This window comes from Pseudophryne corroboree, chromosome 2 (genome assembly GCF_028390025.1).
Source record: "Pseudophryne corroboree isolate aPseCor3 chromosome 2, aPseCor3.hap2, whole genome shotgun sequence".
NCBI classification, from domain to species: domain Eukaryota; kingdom Metazoa; phylum Chordata; class Amphibia; order Anura; family Myobatrachidae; genus Pseudophryne; species Pseudophryne corroboree.
The window spans coordinates 784,808,668-784,833,361 of record NC_086445.1 but is presented as its reverse complement, the minus strand read 5'-3'; the positions used below and the strand labels follow the sequence as shown (position 1 = coordinate 784,833,361).

Sequence of the window (24,694 nt, the reverse complement as noted above, 5' to 3'; positions counted from 1 at the left end):
AACATCAAGCTCCGACAACCCTCGGCTAGATTGGGACCCAAATTTATTGGACCATTCCTTATCATTAAGAAGGTCAACCCAGTTGCTTTTCGGCTACGCTTGCCTAAATCACTCAAAATTGGCAATACTTTTCACTGTTCCCTTCTGAAGCAGTATTTTTCTTCCAGGAGATTCCCTCGGAAGACTTCCCAGGGTAGACCTCTGGTGGATGTTCAGGGGCAACAAGAGTTCTTGGTGGAGAAGGTTTTAGATTCCACAGTTTCTCGGGACCGGCTTTATTTTTTGGTTCACTGGAAAGGCTATGGCCCGGAAGAAAGGTCTTGGGTCCTGGATAAGGATCTACATGCCCCTAAACTTAAGAGATTATTCTTTCAGGAATTTCCTCAGAAACCCGGCTTTAGGGGTTCTTTAACCCCTCCTCAAGGGGGGGGGTACTGTTAGGTGCCGCGGTGCCGCTCGGTCTGCTTCCGAGCGACGCTCACGGCCGCCGCACCTCCCTTCCTGCCCGCCCGGCGCCTAGCAACTCCAGGACGCCATGCGTGCTGAGCCGCCTGGTCCCTGGCAACGGAGACGCCACAGACGAACCGCATTCCCCGTTGCTTCCTATCAATCAATACACCTGTTAGCTCTGGTCGTGCAGCAGGGTAGCTGCACGACATTACTAATTAAGCTTCGCTGCAGCTATTGGAGGGCTCCCTGTTATATTCTCCCTCACTACCTGGCACAGACGCCGGTGATAGCTTCCTGTATGCTGTTCCTGCCTTGTAACGTCTGTTCCTGGTCAGCTGTATCTGGTCGATCCTGCTCCCTGTGCTCCAGAGTCCTGGAGTTCTGAAGCCGGTCCTGGGAATCCTTCCTGTTCAAGTGAACCTGTTGCAGTCATCTGGGGGTTCTCGTTTGTTGGGGTTCTCTCCCGGTTTCGTGAGTAGCGGCTTCTGCCGCGTGTTGCGGCCTAGGCCGCTTAGTCCTTTTGGTACTTTTTGTATTGGTGGTTTTTGCGGAGGTTTCCTCTTTTCACTGTCCTCCCCGGAACTCGGCGGTGCAGTGTGGGGGAGTGGACAGTGATATTTTTTGTTGTTCATTTCCTTTGGCGGCGTGCCGCACATATATTTAGTTTTAGGGTAGTTAGTAGCCCCTAGCTTCTGTTTGCTTTAGTTAGAGGTCCCCTTGTTATTATCCTGTCTCGGTTCACGCTTTGTCTCACTCTAAGACCTGGGGGCATCGGAGTTGGGCAGACCTAATCCGCCCTTCAAATGCGGCTGCCCACGTGGGCCCAAGAAACCATAGTCACTCAGGCGTGAACTGACCACACGGTAAAACAACGGAGGTAGGGTGCTAGGGGCTATTCCCGTTCCCTTCCTATTTCAGCGTCACGTCCTGGTGCTCTGGACTCACTTCGCAACATCTTTCTAGTTCTGAGCATCAGGAACTTAACAATTGCCCAGTTATATGGTATGTGGCCTGGTTCCACATTTGTACTGATGAGCTCTCTCTATCGCTTTACATACTAGTCAGGAAATCCTATCCCACAATGGCTGATCCTTAGCAAAGGCAGATCTCTTGCCTGACTCAGGCCCTGAAATCCCAGTAGGTGCAGCAGTAAATCGAAGTGCTGTCACTTAAATATTCTTTCTTTGAAATATGATTCCTGATAACCAACTACTTGATACCTGCTAACTCTATTGTTTCAAGAAAGTAGCAGTATTATTTCTGTTTGTACATCATTTTGTGTGTCTAACTAATTATTATTACATATTAGGAGTGCTTCAATGGAATCTAATATTAGCAACTAGAGAAGAGCAAAATTGTTGCAATTGAGTTTTGTGGTGAAACAGGCCGCTTAACACAAGTGTGACATTACAAATACACTATCTGTAGATTCCATTCTTTCTATGAATGATACACAGATACAGTATTTGTAACTTTGGTAAAATAGTTTAGGAAGAAATATGGGACCAGAATGAAAAATGTTAGGTTTCACACATCACTATTGTAATATTAGCTGCAATCCTTTCTGTGTACTGCAAACCATTGTAATTCACTTGCATGTTACTACTAGCCTTAAAAGGCTATGCTATACATTCTGAGCACATACAGAGTTGTATGTAAACGCAAGTCACAGATTTTATCAGCTGCAACTTGATCCTTACTTTTTGTTTTATCGTGCATAGAGTACATGTGCGTCTTTCTGTGACAGATAACAGTCACATACTCGCCTTTTTGGAGGAATGCAACTTGCTGGGATTCAATCCAGGTGCAAATTGTGATCTGATGATGATGTAATCTGCAGACTGTGTTTGATTGCTCAGATTGTTCAAAACACACTCATTAATGCAAATTAAGTTAAAGCACCGCAATGGGATTTCGCTGCTATGGAAGGTCCTTTTGCATAGAGCATGTTTACTACTCTGTATGGGAAGGGAAAGGATGTCCAAATGTTTACTAGTATTGCTTATATAGAAAGAAAAAGAAAAAAAAAATTATATATATATATATATATATATAATACATCTACCACATCTGTGGAGGGTGCACTCGCGCCAAAAATAGTCCATAAGACTTGATTGTAGTTCAATTTCTTTAATGGAGATCAGAAGTAATGCCATTTATAGTTGACTATAAATGGCATTACTTCTGATCTCCATTAAAGAAATTGAACTACAATCAAGTCTTATGGATTATCAAGTCTTATGGACTATTTTTGGCGCGAGTGCACCCTCCACAGATGTGGTAGATGTATTATATTTGTGTGACCCCATAAAGGTTACTGGTAGCACCCGCTATTTTATTTCATTATATTGATGTGAGTGCAGGACTCTCTGCGGATATATATATATATATATATATATATATATTTATTTGCGTCTTGTTTGATTAGCAAATCACATGCTCCAATACAATTGGGTACTAAGTTAGCCTTATTCTATGTCAGATGGATTTATATGCATGGACTCAACCAGCAAGTTTTAACATACGCAGATGTGAATTTACACATTTTGTTTATGTCTCTCCTATTGTGAATAGGATGGATCTTGGCAGATGTATCTTTATGTGAAATGCTGGCAACAATGTGATTGGACGGAGATGTTCTGACTTGTGGGTGTGTCATGGGGTGGGGAATTCTGTTCCTGATTGATCTCTAGCACAGGGCATGGGGCTGGTGCAAGTGCCTATACCAGTGGTTCTCAAACTGTGTGCCGTGACACCCTGGGGTGCCTCAGGGCACTTGGAAAGGTGCCCTGGGTTGGTGGTGCAGACCCAATTCAAATTATGTATGGTCAATGTAATAGGTAAGACCAGTCCTGGTAGCTGTCAATCATAAAATATATGGACAAACAGAAGCCAATCTTGTCCCTCACCACACAATTGCACCTAAGGATAGACACAATTCACTTAATTTAATATCTCTTTCTAAATTTATCAAAAAAGAAACTTGTGGCCTAGGGGTGCCTTGAAAAAAATTCTAATACTCTAGGGTGCCATGATTCCAAAAAGTTTGGGAACCACTGGCCTATACCATGTTGACTATTGCGGCAGTTGATGTAACATCAGTGTGCGTGCGGCTTCCCGCTTGCAGATGCACAGTCCTTCACATTAGCTGTACGGAATAGCATTAGGTAGTTAATCTGGCTTCTGACACTACCCACAATTACAGCAACTTTGCCTCTAGCTCAGAATCAGCCACATTACATGCATTCTCAGGCCACTCACTGTAATGTGTATGCACCATGTACTGCAATTCTAGCATCTTTTGTACTGACACCTGCTCCTGTTACTTGTATTAGGAAAGAGTCAGCATTTGCTACCTGTTCAGAATTGGTCGCATTTTGAGACTGTAGTCAGCTCAGTGTCAGAGTAGGTCAGAAAATGCTACTTTTTTCTGGATGCATATTATGATTAGGTTTGCATCCAACTCTGAATGAGACCCTCGATGGCTATAGATTTTACCAATATAAAATCTATAGCGGGCAAGAGACTAAATTTCTCCCATTCATACTGAAGATCAATAAGACTTGTTTGTGATTAATGTAAATGGGGTACGCAAATATGTAAAAAGGCTAAATACTTTTTCCATTTTTGCATAGTGTTTTATATGTGTATAATCAGGCTATCATTCAACTTATAGGCCCTACACACTGGGCGATTTTTTGAAAGATATGAACGATCTCGTTCATAAATGAACGAGAACTCGTTCATATCTTTCAGTGTGGAGACTCCAGCGATGAACGATGGGCGTCCCCGCGCTGGTCTCCCGTCGGCTGTGCATGCAGGCCAATATGGACGATCTCGTCCATATTTGCCTGCACTTCAATGCAGCCGCGTGACGGGGGCACTCCCCCCGTCACCGGGTCGCTCGTCGGCCGTATCCGCCGTCGGGCAGCTCGGCGGCGGGTCGGCCAGTGAGTAGGGCCCTTTAGAGATTGTCCATCTGTCCATGCACTCTTCCTTGTCACCTGGTCTCTCTCATTCTGACCTGGTACACAATACACTTTACAGGTATCTAGTGCCTAACAATGTGCTCTTCCAGCAGCCAAACTGTCAGAGTAGGATTCGGTGAACTACCAGTGTGAGTATGCCTGCCAGTGCTTTCAGCCTAAGCTCAGGGCTCACTGAAGCACAAAGTCTCCTTTTTGGGTCAGCTTAACAAATGCCACTCCCTCCTCCTAAAGTCTAATGGCCATATTCAATTAGCCGTAGGTTTTACCCCAGAGGCAAAAGCAAGATTTCTAGAGGGGGGTTTCCAAATGTTTGATTTTAGATAGAGTGTGGCAATCCCATAACGAGGACATAATTAACCAATTGCCTCATACAACGTACAGTGTACTGTATGTAATACCTCAGACACTTACAAGCCCAAAAGTCACAGTAAGCTATTAGATGCGGCAATAGGGCCAGACGGTCTGAGCTGAATGGTTTTTTTCCAGATACGGGCAGTGGCACCATTCCAGAATTCAAATTCCCCATTCTACGGAACATTGGAGTGGCCGAATTGATCTCCTTATATACAGCAGGATAGTGTATGTTATACAGTATTAGTAACAATATAGCAGTGTACCCTTAACAGTGTATGTTTTGCAGATCTCCTAGTTGATGCACAATTCATTGCATGCAGACATTTTAAAATATTCCCAGCTGGTGCTTATTATTTAATTTGTGATACTGAGAAGATCCTTAAAACATACAGCACTAGTAAAGTTATAAATATACTATTGCTATTGTGGTCATGATGTGGCCTGAATGGGTATGTTTGCAGGCAACCGAAAATTCCTCCTGCATTTTCCTAAGTTCCCCCACGAAAAGGAAAAGGCTATTCAATTAAATAGACTTTTTCCTGCACCTAATATTGGGGATTAGCACACGGAAAACCCACTGATTCCGCAAACTGAGGAATTAATTTCCCCCCACTTATGAACACCCCGATTTTGCCTTTTTTTCTACCAGACTTTTTCTAGAAGCTCATGATCCTGCAGGGTTCAGTCCACCATCAGGGATTCACACACGAGGTAATCCCCACTGATTGAATAGGTCCAGTGGAAATTAACTGCAGGTTTAGCCCCGTGGCTAATTGAGTATGCCTGTAAATGTAAAGGGGGGTACACACAGAGAGATGACTAGATTTCTTAGAAGTTAAGCACAGATCTCCCTGTGTGTCTCCCCTACAGCATAGGTCTGCAAACTCGGTCCTCATTACCCCACACAGTGCATGTTTTGCAGGTCTCCTCACAGAATCACAAGTGAAATAATTAACTCCACCTGCGGACCTTTTAAAATGTGTATGTGAGTAATTAATACACCTGTGCACCTGCTGGGTTACCTGCAAAACATGCACTGTGTGGGGTAATGAGGACCGAGTTTGCAGACCTATGCCCTACAGCGATAGTGATGCGCGGCGCTATCGTCGGTGATAGATTGGGCTCCATGCAGGCACAATCTAGCAGGTCGCTCATTTCACCACTGGGTGAAATGAACGCCCTTCCCCCCCATCACCCACCCCCTAGCTCAGTACACATTGCGCTGTGTGCTGAGTGGGGGAGGGATGTGTGCTGAGCGGTCTGTGCTAGATTGCTCAGCACACATCTCTCCCCATGTGTACGGGGCTTCAGTTAATGCTTGAAGGGAATGGTGCAGTCAAGTCAAATGAAACTTCTGAAAGGCAACTCAAACAGCAACCTGAATATACTCAGCATGAGGGTCTCCAGTTTCTGTGGAACACACAACCCAGCATGCCCTGCACAGTTTTAGCATGCACTAATAGAAAAACTGTGGCAGGGAACGCTGGAATGTCTAGTTCCACAGCAGCTGGAGGGTGCAGGTTGAATACACCTGACCTAGCAGGTACTAAAATCTGACAATTAGTTCATGACACTCCCTGTAAGTGAGACTCTTATGGGCCTTACACACTCGGCGATCTGCCCCCGAGCTGCCCGACGGCGGATACGGCCGACGGGTGAACCCCGGCGGCAAGGGGGAGGTGACGGAACTTCACTGCCCCCGTCATACGGCTCCACAGCAGTCCATGCTAATATGGACGAGATTGTCCATATTGGCCTGCATGCATAAGCGACCTGGCACCAACGATTAACGAGCGCGGGGCCATGCATCGTTAATCATTGGTGCCTACACACTGCACGATATGATTGAGTTCTCGTTCATTAATGAATGAGAAAGTTCATATCATTCAGTGTTATCTGCCAGTGTGCCTGTAGGGCCCATCAATCAGTCTAATCTATGGGGAACCTGTAGCACTGAGGGGCAGATTTATTAAGCCTAGTGAAGTGATAAAGTGGAAGGTGATAAAGCACCAGCCAATCAGCTACTAACTTCCATGTCATAGGCTGGTTTTGGAAAATGACAGTTAGGAGCTGACTGGCCGATGCGTTATCACCTTCCACTTTATCACTTCACCAGGCTTAATAAATCTGCCCCTAAATACTAAAAATTGAAGCCAACCAAAGCTGCAGAGTATGTTTAAGTTAATGAATTCTAAACAGGCACTCTAACCACCAATCAATGTAAAACCAATAAAATAAATAAAATCTAAGTAATATCAAATTTGTCAGCATCCTCTCTTTGTTTAAAATCCAAAACCAGCAGCAGATCAATCCGTAAAATTAGGTTAGAACCACAAGAGAATAGCATTATAAAACCATGGGGTTGTGTACTGTTTAAAAAAAATGTGTACTTAAAAGTAATGAATGAATGAAACTTATATGAATAATGGTTGTGTTAAAGAAGCTGTAATTCCAAAGTGTGCTGGCTAGTGTATATGGACATTAATCATGATTTCAATTCAACATCCTTGTGAATGGGGGAGAGGAGGAGTGGTGGGGGTAATTAAAATGTGCTCCAAGTCACTTTGCTACAGAAGTCTGGTCCAGAAGCGAGGTCACAAGACAAAAACTGGTTACTTTTATCCAAACAAGGAGATACATAATGGATAGAAATGGTACAAAAGACAACTAACACAGTCCCTTTTCAAACATCATCAGTGTGACATCTACTGTAGCTCCAAAGTTTGCTTTATCTTCCACAGAATTCCTTTACCCCATCTCTGCTAACAAAGTGATAATACTTCCTCAATACAACTACTTGGTGGTGTGATCTAATGTCAACAGATTTGCCAAAACAGCATGTACAGTCCGGACACAGCGTGAAGTCACTGAGAGATATCGTTTGCAGTATTGCTCAGTGTGTACGCACAATGTCATGGCTTAGTGGTTGAGGGGGCATCACTGAGGGGGCATGCCCAGCGCTCTGTGAGCTGCTGGCATGCCCCCTCTCCCTCTGTCTCCTGTGAATAGACGTTGTGCTCATGCGCACAGCGTCTATTCACCGCTGCCCTGCTAAGAAGAGCAGCAGTGCCAGGAGCCTCCCAACTGACCCCCCGCCCCCCACCGCAGGACACTTCGGCCCGCGCGTGGACAGTCCCAAAAAACGGGACTGTTCAGCGAAAATCGGGAAAGTTGGGAGGTATGAGTGTGTTTGGGGAAGAGATTCTACAGACAGCGTCCGCTCCCACATCTGCACAGACACACAAATATAAGTGTAAAGATACTCCATGTGGAAAGACACTTCAGTTGTATTGAGGTTTTAGGTTTAGGCTGCGGGAAAGCGGACACAACAGACTGGGAGCAACACTGTACTCACAAGAAGAAGTCTCATTTACCAAGCTATCAGTGGATCAGTGCTCAAGCTACAATTCTCCCTTTTGTGGTGTATTTCAAGGAAAAAAACATAAATTTAGCTATGCTGTTATTTCAGACTGTCTGGAACACAGTGTCAGCCTGCTGCTTCCAGAGGAAACTCTAACTTCTTAAAGAAATAATTTGAAAAATCACCCAAAAATATTTTCTACTTGTCCGATGGGTCAGCCACACAATTTAAGAACAAAAAAAACTTTGCTAACTTATGTACTTATAAAGACAATTTTGGTATAGAAGCAGAGAAGCATTTTTCTGTGAACGCTCTTGGCAAAGGGCTTTGCGATGCTGTAGGTGGCACAGTAAAGAGGTTAGCACCCTGGGCAAGCCTGCAAAGTCCATATGATAATCAGATTCTTCCAGCACAACAACTTTTTGACTGGTCAGAGGAAACCTATATATGTATGCATTTTACTTAATCAACAGAAGAACATATTGCAATATCAACATTTCTGGATGATCGCTTCAGAAACACAGTAACTAATTCTTCACTATTTAAAGCCAAACCTGTCCTGTTCCTGGACCAGTTGGACCACTTTTAGTGGTCCAGAGAACTGTAAAAGGCAGGCCTATTCAACACAATTTAAGTGTCATTGCAAATGGAGTCTCTTTCCACATTAGTTTGTGCATACCTCCCAACTTTGTCCTTGTTCAGAGGGACACACGTGCAGCGAAGCCGCGCGTGCTCCCAAAAGGGGTGTGGCCTATGGAAAGGGGGCGTGGCTTGTGGAGGACCCGTGATTGCAAGGCACGCCCCCCCCGTTTTCGTCACTGAGGAGGCATGCCCAGCGGTCTGTGAGCTGCCTCTCCTGTCTCCACTGAATAGACGTTGTGCGTCACCGCTGCTCTGCTAAGCAGAGCAGCGAGTGCAGTAGCCTCCCAACTGACCCCCACCCCCTACCGCGGGACACTGCGGCCCGCAGGTGGGACAGCAGGACAGTCCCCAAAAACGGGACTGTCTCGCGAAAATCTAAATTTTGATTTTGAAAAAGGTTTAATTTTTTAATTTATAGTTACACATCATAGAAAAGGTTTACACTGATACAATGCCCAACTCTCTAGCTCAATTAGATGAGCTGCAAGAGAAATAATAATAAAAAAAATGAATAGCACCTTTAATAATAATAATAATAAAAAATTGCACCTTTAAAGGCATATAACTTCAAAACCAGTGTGCTTATCAGCCTAATGTGGTGGCTTTCTTTACATCCATGGCAGCATTTATTATACTAAATTTCATAACAATCTGAAACCTGTGTTGATTCGGAGTGGATTAACCTGATGGCGAAACCGTTAACCTTCAGTGGCAAATTTTTATTGTCCTTTACGACAATACCTCTTCTCCCCAGTGAGAGATGCAGCCAAACACGCTGTGGATAGGCAGCCCACAACTATGACTAGCTACACCACTGGGCTACCAGCTAGAAGGCCCAAAGGGAAGTCTGTTTCTGATTAATCTCTTGCACCTATCATGGGCCTGGGACAACTGCTAATACTAGTGATGCGGCTGGCATAAAATCAATAGATGGCGCAGGTTTCTGCTTACAGGCACAGAAACCGCCACATTAGTGCTACTGATTGTTGCTATCTGGCTTCCGTACCTGCAGCCACTATGTGTCTGAATCAAAATCAGCCCCACAGTCAGTATGTACTATGAGCAGCACTGCAAACTATTTCATGATGAAAAACATGGAAAAGTTTTACATTTAATCTGTTTCAAACACCGCGCTGTTCTCAGCTCAATAATAAAATCTTTTAGCCACAATAAGACTTGGTGTTGCACAGGACACTCCAGTCTATTAAACAATCGCTAGTGTCCTTGAAATGATGGACCGCTGCTCCTCTCTGCAGAAACCCGGAATCCCTCAGGTGTTGTATCTATCAATCAAATATAGAGAGGGGGCCTCATAGCGTAAAACCAACAATTTAATTGTTAAAAACACAATATACGGTACAGCATGAAATGTGTAAGCCCCGTACCACAGTGCAACCAGTGTGGGCTGGTTACCACATGGCAAATTGATAAACCTTACAGCAGTGTGAGAGTTCTGGGCGTCCTGCATAGCAGTTCCCGACACAGCCGTGAGGTTTATCAATTTTGTCATGTGGTAACCAGCCCATTTCATGCTGTACCGTATATTGTGTGTTTTTAACAATTAAATAGACGGTTTTATGCTATGAGGTGCCCTCTCTATATTTGAGATATATATATATATATATATATATATATAGTGATCACAAAACAATGTCCCGGGAAGCCGCACTGACACTCTCAGATGAAAAGCAGTCCGGTTAATAAATGTAGAAATATAATCTGATATCCATTCCACAACACCACGGTTTGTAGTGTAGATAGAATCAGCACAGTGCCCGATTTTCAAAAAGCTTTTACTCCATATGCCAAACGTGAAAAAATACAAGGTTCAGCTTATACTGATCGTCAAAATGCAGATACAGAACACTGGTAACTCCCCGAACAGCCATTTTCGGTGCCTATCCTTCTTCAGGGTAATAACTAGCTAAAGTGCCTCATGAAAAAGTGTCTGTATGCAGTGCAGTCTAAAGTTTGGACATACCTTCTCATTCAATGGTTTTTATTTATATTTATTATTTTCTACATTGTAGATTAATACTGAAGACATCAAAACTATGAAAGAACACATGGAATTATGTTTTATCAAAAAAAGTGTTAAACAAATCAATATATGTTTTATATTTTAGATTCCTCAAAGTAGCCCCCTTTTGCTTTGATGACAGCTTTGCACACTCTTGGCATTCTCTCAATCAGCTTCATGAGGTAGTCTCCTGGAATGGTTTTGAATTAACAGGTGTGCCTAGTCAATCTGTGGAATTACTTACCTTCTTAATGTTTAAGACCATCAGTTGTGTTGTGCAGAGGTAGGGTTAGTACACAGTGGACACCCCTCTTTGACTACTGTTGTAATCCATATTGTGGCACGAACCACTCAACTCAGCAAAGAGAAACGACAGTCCATCATTATTTTAAGACATAAAGGTCAGTCGATACAGAAAATTTCAAGAACTTTGAATGTATCCTCAAGTGCAGTTGCAAAAACCATCAAACGCTATGATAAAACTGGCTCTCCTGAGGACAGCCCCAGGAAAGGAAGACCAAGAGTAACCTCTGCTGCAGAGGATAAGTTCATTAGAGTCACCAGCCTCAGAAACTGCTACTTAATAACAGCACCTCAGATTAGAGCCTACATAAATTCTTCACAGAGTTCAAGTAGCAGACAAATCTCAACAGCAACTGTTCAGAGGAGACTGCGTCTTTGTGAGATGCAGAGAAGGTGAGCAGATCGTTTCAGCATGTGTGGTTCCCACTGTGAAGCATAGAAGAGGAGGTGCGATGGTGCTTTGCTGGTGAAACTGATGGTGATTTATTCAAAATTCAAGGCACACTTAACCAGCATGGCTACCACAGCATTCTGCAGCGCCATGCCTTCCCATCTGGTTTGCGCTTACTAGGACAAGCATTTGTTCTTCAACAAGATAATGACCCCACACAAACCTCCAGGCTATGTAAGCGCTACTTGACCAAGAAAGAAATTGATGGAGTGCTGCGTAAGATGACCTGGCCTCCACAATCACCCGACCTAAACCCAATTGAGATGGTTTGGGATGAGTTGGACCGCAGAGTGAAGGAAAAGCAGCCAACAAGTGCTCAGCACCTCTGGGAACTCCTTCAAGACTGTTGGAAAACCATTCCAGGAGACAACCTCATGAAGCTGATTGAGAGAATGCCAAGCGTGTGCAAAGCTGTCATCAAAGCAAAAGTGGGCTACTTTGAGGAATCTAAAATATAAAACATATTTTGATTTGGTTAACACTCTTTTGTTTACAACATAATTCCACATGTGTTCTTTCATAGTTTTGATGCCTTCAGTATTAATCTACAATGTAGAAAATAATAAAAATAAATAAAAACCATTGAATGAGAAGTTGTGTCCAAACTTTTGACTGGTACTATAGATCGTTACATATTTGTTACTTTCCCTTTAATACAATCATACGTGTTTAGCTCCAGAGTAAATCGCTATTTCCAAGACCTTGACTGTGGTGGTTTACATAAAACATAGGTAATCTTTTGCACCCATCAGCACAATATGTCAACTGTAATAATAAGGTATATTATTTCTAACACATATATTTAATGCACCCTCATGCCCTATGAGTTTAGATGTCTTAGATGTTAAAAAAGGTCAAGGAAGTCTTCTATTGACTTCGGCTCAGATCTCATTGCTGTGCTGCAAATGGAATACATTTCTGCACAGCAACAATGCATTTTGTACTTTCAATGCCGAGTTCAAACCAAGTATCAGTGGAACAACAATATTTGAATTCTTCTCATTTCCCAGCCGCCCTGCTGTTACACAGCTGAGGCTTATTTGTAATGTTCCAGAAATGGTTCATTGTTCACAATTCTGTTCTTCTCTGCCATGTTACCATATAAATTGCAAAGTTCTTAAAGGGATATTAGTTTAATTCTCAAATTAGTTCTCTGTGCTACATTTACTGAAGACATATATAAAATAATTTTGCATAACTTTTGTATTTGGAGCTTCCTGTACGGAATACAATCCCCTATTATATACTACAATGTGCCTATTGCATGGTCAATGAAGGAACTCCACAGAGATATATCTTTGCTCATTCTCCCTCATACCCAGCAGAAAAGTGAATGGGTTTCTTACTGTAATAAGCAGTAATGTGCACAATGGAACATGGTGATAATGTCCGGTGGTACAACATGGAGAAGTGATTTCCTACCATAATTACAGCTAAAATGTTGCTTTCTTACTTCAGACAGTCACTGACATTACCCGCCTCATTAACTTGTTTTTCAGAGCTCCCCACAGTAACTGTACTAAGGGACATCCATGCTCCCCAACTCTCCTGGAAGGTCCAGGAAAGTCACAAATTTTGATGGGCTCTACTCCCAAAAGAGTGGGCCAGTATCCCGCATGCCACCCACTTCCCAATTGAAGTGCATGGCTCAGGGGGTTTACTGATGTGATTCGCATTGAATTAAGTCAACATGGTCCTACTCCAGTTGTAATTTGCAGGAGACAGCAACTTTAAACAGAAGGTTTATTCATGATGATGTCATTGACATACCATAGTTCACTGAATCTTGGATATGTTTGTCCTCTCCAGTACTTTTCTGGAGGGGGCTACTTGTAAATTGCAGAGTAGGCCATTCTATGTGTATGACAGCCATCATTGTTTCCTCACTGTGTTTTGACCAGTTAAGAGTCAGGAAGTGAGCGGAGAACATCGTGGCAGATATGCAGCACCCAGGTCACAAACTGTTTGAACCGCTTCCATCAGGCAAACGCTACAGGTCCATTCCCGCGAAGTCGACCAGATCCATTAAAAGCTTCTTCCCACTAGCTGTCCACCAGCTGAACAATATATTAAAAAGTCTAACATGTATAATATGTTGAGTCAATCGTACATTTGCAATGTGCAGTATGAACTCATACGTGTAATGTTTGTAATGTATGCTACGTTTTTCCCCCTTCTTATGCTATGTATTCCCCCTTCATGTTGCTGCTTGCCGATGCATTGTACCGCAAAAAAATTCCTAGTGTACGTGAGTACACCTGGCCAATAAAGCTGATTCTGATAAGTCTTGTTTGTATCGGTGTCTTTTGTATTTGTACTTTTTTTTTGTGTGTTGTTTTTTTAAATCGCTGAAAATCTTTAATAAAAACTGATTATAAAAAAAAAAGCTGATTCTGAATATTGGGTTTATGAATAAAAGATTGTGCACCTTCTTAGTGACCCAAATCATAGGCAACAGGCCACAGAAGAGTGAGTTCAGCAGCAAAACCTGCAATACTTTATTCCTCATGATACACACACTGTCCTATTGAACACTGATGGTATGACATCACAGATCAACATTTCCTGCTTAAGCAGAAATTCATGTAAATGAATATATAACTACTGTAGCATAACTTGTGTATTATTAGACAGCAACATATTCTAAAAAAAATAAAAAAAATGAGAAATTTGCCACCAGGCGCTGTTATTTACTAATATAGCCAAAAGGTACTGCGTACACAAAGCACAATCCCAACCCACAAGACAAGAAAACACACTAGTGCGCAGCATTGTGTATACAGTATTAGCGTAATTCTCTAATGAGGGGAAAAAAAACCAGATCGTACTTTACCTATAGAAATATCTACTTAATAAATGATTGGGGAAACCAATTACTGGCGGTCAATGACTGTGGGTAATTGTATTGCAGGGGGGCTATCCTATTAGCCCCGATGCAGCGCGCTCCTCCCCCCGATGCTGGCACTTATTGTGGATTATGCTTCAAGTGCCTCAGGCACCTGAAGCATTAGATGCGATAAAAGTCCTGCCGGAGCTGTGATAACACATGGACCCGCACGCTCGCGGTACAATTTCGGCCAATCATAATGGCCTGTAATTGGATACTGCGATAATGACCATTGGTCTTTTATCATCATTTTCATCTGTCTGTTTTCATCCACCGAAACGGCATTGGGGGTAATTGGATACCCACCCTATATCTCTCTCTCTCAGGGCGGGATGTATTAACATACATCGCCGCCCCTCGCCGGTTACAGCAGCGATGTTGATCGCATATGTACTAACATATGCGATCAACATCGCGATGCGGTGACGGAGGCCCCCCGCGATACCTATTAGGTGGTCTGCGGGGGGTCTCCGTCACTTCCCTGGGGTCCCCACACTGCCTTGACGCCGGGTAGCAGCAGCAGGCTTCCCCCGGCGCCTCCTCCTCCCCCTGCAGCCGGAAGGACGTCCGGCTGCGTTGCTAGGGGGAGGAGGAGACTACCTTCCGGGTCCAGGGCAACCTGGAGGAAGGTAAGCCGGGGGGGAGGGGGGGAGGCGTCTGCGGCGATGTCGGCGGGTTGCGGCGGTCGGCGAAAAGAAGCCCATAGGCTTCTATAGGGTATCGCCACCCTGGACGCCGAAAAACGCGGCGGTAGGGTGTTAGTAAATATGAAAATGCGGTAAAACACCCGTTTTCGGGGGTTTTACCGCATTTTTGCTTTAGTACATCCCGCCCTCAGTCTTCAACAATAAAAAAATATACAAAATATGTTAGAAACATTACATTACTGTAGGTGTGACTTGTTAAATCTTAATACTGTATATCACAGTTAGGGGGACATGTATTAAGCAGTGATAAAAGTGGAGAAGGGAGCCAGTGGAGAAGTTGCCCATGGTAACCAATCATCTGCTCTGTATACTTTTAAAGTATGCAAATTAGAAATGTTACATCAATGCTGATTCTCCACTGGCTCACTTCTTCACTTTTATCACTGCTTAGTACATGTCCCCCTTAATCACATAACAACAACTGGATACAATGCGACTGAGGTGTGCCTCAATTAAATGTTATTGTTAAAAGGTAACAAATATCTTGGCTCCGGAACAGCAGGTAGATATTGTATACTCAATAACAGTGTATCAATTAGATTGAGGTCTAAAAATAATATCGGATACAGCATTATTTAGTCTGCTCAAATTTGTGGATCTTAAAATTCTTGACATTGTACTTGACATGTTTAATACATATGAATATCCTTACAAAGAATTAAGGTTCAAAAAGGGTTGAGGTTACCTAAAGGATAAATAAAAAAAGGCAGACTAGATGGGCCAAGTGGTTCTTATCTGCCGTCAAAATTTATGTTTCTATATATTTAATATTTTTTGTTTATCAATTTTTGCTATTGTTATATTATGTTTTTCCCTTATTAGAAAGTCACATTAAAAAACACAGCGCTGTTCATTAGTGGTGGTGGTGGTGGGTGGGTGGGGGGGGGGGGGGGGGGGGTTGCTCAACACAGGGGCAGAACTCCCATAGGCAATGGAGATGCCTGCCTCCAGATGGTGCACCTACATGTATCGCAGCAAATGTGTGGTTCACAGCAGGACCCAAATGTCTTCATGCTCTTCCAACTGAGCTTCTGCTGCAGAATTATTCTTAGGAGTCCTGCTAGCACCTGCAATAGGGGTACCACTCAGCATGCGCTGCAGAAAGCAACGGTGCACCCACCGCTGCTGCTGGAACATGAAATGGGACCCACCGGTGCACAATGATTCTGCATGCTGCAGATGGCTAAATCTCCAGAGTCTGACCCTAACCCACTGGTATTGGAGGAACTAGTGGCTGGTGGGCCCGGGAGCAACAATATGGTTTGAGCCCCCAGCCCTAAAACAGGGCCTCTTTGCGCACCTAAGGCATATGGCAAAACAAGGGGTGAGGCCTCACCTTTATAAACTAGATAGCATCAGTGAACCCGAACATTACAGACAGCATGAGTGACCCCAAGATACTACAGAGAGAATCAGTGATGCTCGTATACCAGAGAGAGCATCAGTGACCCCCATATATGACCCCCATATACTATAGACAGCATCAGTGACCCCCATATATTACATACAGCATCAGTGTCCCCGTATGCCATAGAGAGCATCAGTGATGCACATACAGTATACTGCAGACAGCATCAGTGACCCCCATATACTACAGACAGCATCAGTAGCATCAGTGACCCCCGTATATACTATAGACTGCATCAGTGACCCTCGTATACCGCAGAGAGCAGAAGCATCAGTAACGCCTATATACCACAGTGAGCATCAGTTACGCTCATATACTGTAGAGACAAAATTAGGGACTCCACATATACTACAGACAGCATCGGTGAAGCCTGTGTACTGTAGACAGAAACAGTAATGCCCGTATACCGCAGACAGCATCAGTGATGTCCGTATACTGCAGACAGCATCAGTGACCCCCTTATAGTACAGACAGCATCAGTAGCACCCATATACCGCAGAGAGCATCAGTGACCCCCGTATACTACAGACAGCATCAGTGACCCCACCATAAACTACAGAAAACATCAGTGACCATCGTATATTACAGACAGTATCAGTGAGTCCGGTATACCACAGAGAGCATCAGTAATGCCCCGTATACCTCAGAGAGCTTCAGTGACCCCCATATACCACAGAGAGAATCAGTAACACCCGTATACCGCAGAAAACATCAATGACCCTGTATATCATAGAGAGCATCAGTGGCGCCTATATACCGCAGAGAGCATATCAGTGATGCCTGTATACCACAGACAGCATCAGTGACCCCATATAAGAAAGCATCAGTGACCCCTCTATAACACAGAGAGCATGGTGGAGCTTATTGCTGGAGGGGGAGAGGAGGATTATTGGAGCAATTGTGCACTGCTGCTGGCAGACGTAAGGGAGAGGCGGAGCTTTGGCCAACCGGGACTGGAGTGCAGGGGATTCTGTGGGCCTATTTTCAATGGGGCCTGGAGCTGCAGCTTCATCCACCCCATTGGTAATTCGGCCTTGCCACCAGTAGCAGCTGCACAACTGCCATCGCTGCAGAACCACCAAACTTAAAAAACTTACTTCCAGATGATAAAATTCCACCCGTTTCAACATATCACACAGCAAGTTTCTTATAATGAAATAGATTGCAAATTTCTATCACAATATCACATTCTCATAAGGTTGCAAGTTATATTAACATAGGTAATGATCAGGGGCGGCTTGTGATGGAAAACCGGCCTGAGAAATTTAAGGAAGCAGCCTTAATGGGTGACAGGTACAGAGGCGTATCTAGGGTAGGGCGAGTGGGGCACGTGCCCTGGGCGCCTTGGCAGGCCCAGGAGAGGGGGGCGCCGCCGGCGTCCAGGGCATCATGCCCCACTCGCCCCAGTCAACCCTAAATGTTAGGGGAGGAGAGTGCAGCGTCTCTCCCTCCCCTCACCGCCGCTGCCAGCACTAGCAGCGCTGCCAGCAGCGCTGCTGTGTCCGGTCTCCAGCGTTAGCCAATCAGAGCTTGCGGACCGGCTCCTGATTGGCTGCCGGTCCGCGAGCTCTGATTGGCTAGCGAACCGGCGCCAGACAGCCGCCGGAGACCTGGAGCGGTGAGGGGAAGGAGAGGCGTTGCGCTGCGTTCTCCTCCCCTCACATAGCAACATCAACAAGCGGCCGGTAAGTGACCCGGGGGGGGGGTCCGGCGGCACGGGGGGTCCGGCGGCACAGTGGGGCATATATCTGGCACCAAGTGGGGCCTGGCACTGTGGGGCATGTATCTGGCACTGTGGGGCAATGTATCTGGCACTGTGGGGCAATGTATCTGGCACTGTGGGCCAATGTATCTGGCACTGTGGGGCAATGTATCTGGCACTGTGGGGCAATGTATCTGGCACTGTGGGGCAATGTAACTGGCACTGTGGGGCAATGTATCTGGCACTGTGGGGCATGTAACTGGCACTGTGGGGCATGTAACTGGCACTGTGGGGCATGTATCTGGCACTGTGGGGCAATGTATCTGGCACTGTGGGGCATGTATCTGGCACTGTGGGGCAATGTATCTGGCACTGTGGGGCAATGTAACTGGCACTGTGGGGCAATGTATCCGGCACTGTGGGGCATTATATCCGGCACTGTGGGACAATGTATCCGGCACTGTGGGGCATGTATCCGGCACTGTGGGGCAATGTAACTGGCACTGAGTGGGGCATGTATCTGGCACTGAGTGGGGCATGTATCTGGCACTGTGGGGCAATGTATATGGCACTGTGGAGCAATGTATATGGCACTGTGGGGCAATGTATCTGGCACTGTGGGGCAATGTAACTGGGACTGTGGGGCAATGTAACTGGCACTGAGTGGGGCATGTATCTGGCACTGTGGGGCAATGTATCCGGCACAGTGGGGCATGTATCCGGCACCGTGGGGCATGTATCCGGCACCGTGGGGCATGTATCCGGCACCGTGGGGCATGTATCCGGCACTGTGGGGCATGTATCCGGCACTGTGGGGCAATGTAACTGGCACTGTGGGGCAATGTAACTGGCACCGTGGGCCATTTTCAGTGGCCACACCCCTTGTGGAGCGTGGCCACACCCCTTCTGGTGTGTGACCACGCCCATTTTTCGCGGCACGCGCCTTCGGCGCGCGCACGTGCTTCTTTTTGTGTGTGTGTTTTGTTTTTTGGGGGGGGGGGGGGGCGCCATTTTCCATCTTGCCCTGGGCTCCGAAAACCCTAGTTACGCCTCTGGACAGGTATGCCAAGGGGAGGAGGGGGGAGGCGTGAGCGGCGCGGGGTGGCGGGATAAGGTGGCTGCTGTAAGAAGCCCATAGGCCTCTATAGGGTATCGCCTACAGAATGGCGATGGCGATACCCTAGGTGGCAAAAACCCGGCGGCCGGGTCTTAGTACATATGAAAATGTGGTAAAACCCCCGAAAACGCATTTTCCCTTTAGTATTTCCCACCCTCAGTGTCTACAGATGCTGCAATCATGCTTTGTGCGTCATCAGTCGCACCACTGAATCTTGCACCAGGCCTATGCTAAGTGCAGCTGAGTATGGCCTCCAGTGTGAGCAATTCAGCATCTCTGTATGTCACCACTTTCAGCAACACGTCTGACCTATGATACATCTGCATGTTATTACCCAACCTGTAACCACCTAAGAATGCCCACACATTCCTTATACACTTCTTAGTGCATGCGTTTGAATCTGTAATTAATGAAATGTACATTACACTGATTAGCTACATAGTGTCTGCATATGCCGCAGTGTCGTACACCAGTCCCTGCCTCACTGGAGTTTACAGTTCATGTTCCTTAATGAATGCGCACACATACAGAGGCCCCAACTACCCTGGCCAGTGTGGCGAAAGTCTGAACATACATGGAGAGAACATATATACTCCACACAGAGGAGTTGACGCAATCAATGTCATCACCCCAGCACTGTAAAAAGTAGCAATTGGGATAAAAGAATCAGCATCTACCCAGACTTCAAACATAGTTGTAGTACTCAAGCTATGTATTGCTATAATCGCCAGTCCATCTAGTGCTATGTAAAAAAAACAACACTAAAAGCAAAGCAGGCAACTAAACCTATTTTATACTGTGGTTATAGCTGTGAGAACAGTACACTGCCTACAGGGGAGGTACCCAGATGTCTATCACAGAGAAGACATGCTGAGGAATGTAGTGCCGATAGTTCTGTGTTACAGTACCTCTCTAGTGGCCCTCTCCCCAGTGCATCCTGACTGCATACAGGGTATACAAGTGACCCAGCAACCCACCCGCCACCATTTCCTCCCCTCAAATACATGAACAGTCCAGGCTCGGCTCTCCCCTCCGGTTACCTGCTCCCAGGAGCCACCTGCTGCTCTTTTGCCCGACTTAGAGTTCTGTGGATGTTCCCTCGGTCAAAGCACCACTAAGCACACACAGATCCTGGCGGCTTGGTTGCTCATTCAGTCATGCTTGACAGTATGCCGGCACAGTTCTTGAGTCCTCCGAATATCCCGGTGTCCCTTCAGTGACCGCCTGTCACCCCAAAGCAGGCCGGCAGCCGTGATTGGAAATGGACAATGCTGCAGCTGCCTGCTATCCCGCAAGACTCCGGAGCCCTGAAGTCTCGCGAGATAGCAGGCAGCCGCAGCATTGTCCATCTCCGATCGCAGATGCCGGCCTGCTTTGGGGTGATGGGTGGTCACTGAAGGGACACCGCGTTCGGCGAAGCAAGGACCGTCCCAGCTTCCCGGCATGCCAATTTGCCCCTGGTAATGACTAAGGTTATGATTTATAGATGCCGTTCATGAAATTGATATACTTAAACGATGTTTGCAACTGAATGTAATAAAGACTCTTTTATGTAGTGAGTACATACACTGTGTACTATTTGGATAAAACATTATTTGTATAATTGGACTTGTTTTGTTCCTCATTATAATAGGATGCTTCCGATGACCCTGCAGAAACGATCACACCATGTGACTTTTAAATATGATAAAGAACAAAGTCCTTACATTAAACTGTATTACAATTATGCATTACCTAACCAGATTCTGCAGGTCTACAAGCAGGACCCCAAGAGCATACATGTGGCAGGACAAAGACTCACTTCAGGGGTCAAAGACAAGAGAATGCGACCTATGGGACGTTGAATTTTTAGGATGTTCTGACCCTTCCACCTAGAGATGTTGATCTTTATTGTATAGTTTGTTTACACTTGTGATGTCATAGCCTTTTCATATAAAATATATAAATAGTACAGCTCTGACTCTGAAGGCTAAGAGCATTCTGTATTGAAGCTTGAGGCGGTGCTGTCCACGGCATTGCGTATGCTATTGGCGATACTTATACTTTATATTTGCAAACAAATTGCTTTTGTGCTTTGGAACTTCAACGATCGGATTGAACTATATTTTGCGGCAAAAGTACACGGTTTTAACAGCAAACACGTATATTATGATAAAAAGGTGTTTTACATGCAACTACTTACAAAGGCTATTGTACCTATAGGAGCCAACTTTTTAAAATGATTAGATATGCTCAAGTAACACTCTCATGACTGAAACATGGCATGTATGGATAGAAAAATCACAAAAATTGAGGGTGCTCTAGCATCCAAAGCACTTACATAGCTGGCACCTAAGATTTATCTGGCAATTTCATCCAAGAAAGTCACTCGTAAAGAGATTCAAACAGTGGATGGGGCATAACTATCATTAAGCAGGGGTGCAGCTGCTACAGGAAATTCAACTATGAGGCCATGCAAGTAATCTCAGTTATGTGTTACAGCTGCAAATTTGCCAATTGGAAACTGAAAGTGCTTAAGAAACTTATTTGTGGAAATCAGTGAAAAATTATAACTTTTATTTTTGCATTAACATGTTAACAGATATACCCTAACAAGTGGAGTTATTGTTATATGTTATAAATAACATGAAGAAATGTTTACCTGACTCCTGAAGATAGCGATACACCAAGAAATTCACTTCGTCACTGGTTATGCTCATCTTAGCCCAACCTCAAAATGATGAGGTCTACAGGAAGGGAGGCTCCCGCTCTGAAAGAACAAACAATTTAAAATGTAATGAGAAAATTTTAAACTGTATATTATGCTATAAATGCCATAATGATTTTAAGAAATATTTAAATGCAGACAATGTTATAGTTGCACAGTTCTAGTAACATTACCCAAAAATGACATTCAGCACAAGAACAGGCTCACAAGAACAGTTTTTGTTTCTCTTATCTGCAGACTTTGGCGGGTTGTATTAAGCACATCACATCCACGATGCTGTTAATCCCGCCACTTATTGGGTACATACCGGCGACAGGTATGGTATGTATAAGAAATGTGCAAAGGACAGCCCTACCGATAAGAGCTGTCCTTTGTGATAGAAGGACTCCTGGGTTTAGGACCTGGGAGACCTCCTGCACATGTACAGAATGACACGCGCCGCCGCAGGGGAGCTGGGATTAATACGATTGGATCCCTCTCAGGGACAATAAAAAGAAGCCTGCTTCTACTGGGTAACACCACATAAAGATGGCGTTACCCATTGGGACCAAGCTCCAGAATATATCACACTCCGGACCTTGGTACATATGGGAAATGTGGCCAAATTCTGAAAACAAACACAGTTTTTGGATTTTTTTACCGCATTTTCGCTTTAATACATCATTCCTTTTATAGGCTATAAATAGAGGTGTGATGATATGGGTATCAACCTATGTGGCTCTGACAAAACGAGAGGGGAAAATCTGAACAAAACAATTAAGGTCCAGTTCTTATGAAGAAATATGTAAAATTCCACAAAAACAAATTTTTATGAAATTCAGCAAACATGACAGCGTAGGGTTATAGTGTAGTTTCTGGTCAGGACTTGTAGTATATCTTTACAGAGAACAAGTGGAGAAGTTGCACATTGCAAGCTGTCAGCTTCTAGCTGTCATTTATCAAGTACATTTTATTAAATAATAGTTAGAAAATGATTGGTAGCTAATGGCAACATCTCCTCTTGTATTAAGCCTTAACAAGAGATAAAGTGGAGACGGATAAAGAGTGATAAATGACCAGCCAATCAGCTTACTAACTGCCATGTCACAGGCTGTGTTTGAAAAATGATAGGAGCTGACTGGTTGGTCATTTATCACTCCTTATGCGTCTCAACATTATGTCTTGTTACAGCTTAATACATTTGGGCCTTGGTCGGATCTATAGTTCTGAGAAATAGGGTGTTACGGGCAGGAACTGGGCAGTGACAATGCAACTGCATTTAACTACCCTGATGTACTGGGGTGTGGTGGGCAAAGGTGTGTTTACAGGGATGGGAAGCTGGTGTCTGATGGATCTCTTGCAACCAGCATGGGGCGGTAGTTACTGTATACAGTGCAAACATATAAATAGCACTGTACATGTTTATTCATTCAAATCAGTTCCTGTCAGTGGCGGAACTAGCGAGCGGTGGGCCCAGGTGCGACAAAATGCTTTGGGTCCCCCCCCCATCCCATCCAAGTCCACCCCATCACCCCTGGAGAGGATCTGGTGAGGGGGACCTGCTCAGGGCCAGAGAAATGGATACCTAGCAACAGTGCCGTAACTACACATTTTAGCACTGTGTGCAAGAAACGGCATCGGAGCCCCACCCCTGCATGTAAAACAGGGGCAGTGCGCGGCGTAGGCGCGCGCAAAAATACATAGTGGCGTGGCTTCTTGGGGAAGGGGTGTGGCCACAAAATAATACCAATTCATAAAACGGTGCACAGTAGTCTCCATTGTTAAAATTACGCCACACAGTAGCACCACTACACCAGGTAGAGACCCTTTTACACCTTACGGCGGACAGATTCCTCTTTTTACACATTACAGCAGACAGCGTCCCCTTTTTCCACATTACGGCAGACAGCGTCCCCCTTTTTACACATAACGGCAGACAGCGTGCCCTTTTTACACGTAACAGCAGACAGCGTGCCCTTGTTACACATAGCGGCAGACAGCGTACAGTTTTTACACATAACGGCAGACAGTGTGCCCTTTTTACACATAACGGCAGACAGCGTGCCCTTTTTACACGTAACAGCAGACAGCGTGCCCTTGTTACACATAGCGGCAGACAGCGTACAGTTTTTACACATAACGGCAGACAGTGTGCCCTTTTTACACATAACGGCAGACAGCGTCCCCTTTTTACACATTACGGTAGACAGCGTGCCCTTGTTACACATTACGGCAGACAGCATCCCCCTTTTTACACATTACGGCAGGCAAATTCCCCCTTTTTACACATTGCGGCAGACAGCGTCCCCTTTTTACACATCACGGCAGACAGATTCCCCCTTTTTACACATCACGTCAGGCAGATTCCCCCTTTTTACACATTGCGGCAAAGATTCCCCCTTTTTACACATTACGGCAGGCAGATTCCCCCTTTTTACACATTGCGGCAAAGATTCCCCCTTTTTACACATTACGGCAGGCAGATTCCCCCTTTTTACACATTGCGGCAGGCAGATTCCCCCTTTTTACACATTGCGGCAAGCAGATTCCCCCTTTTTACACATTGCGGCAGGCAGATTCCCCCTTTTTACACATTGCGTCAGGCAGATTCCCCCTT

General features: G+C 44.9%; 1 protein-coding gene across 6 annotated transcripts in view; it reads right to left on the bottom strand.

Annotated features, from left to right (window-relative positions):
• Positions 1-24,694, bottom strand: part of TBL1X (transducin beta like 1 X-linked) — a 495,345-nt gene that overhangs the window by 96,882 nt on the left and 373,769 nt on the right. For all 6 annotated transcript variants that reach the window (XM_063955515.1, XM_063955516.1, XM_063955517.1 and 3 more), the window contains one exon: positions 22,033-22,140. In XM_063955515.1, coding sequence (XP_063811585.1) covers positions 22,033-22,090 — 58 coding nt within the window. In that variant the 5' untranslated portion in view covers positions 22,091-22,140. The remainder of the gene's footprint in view (positions 1-22,032; positions 22,141-24,694) is intronic.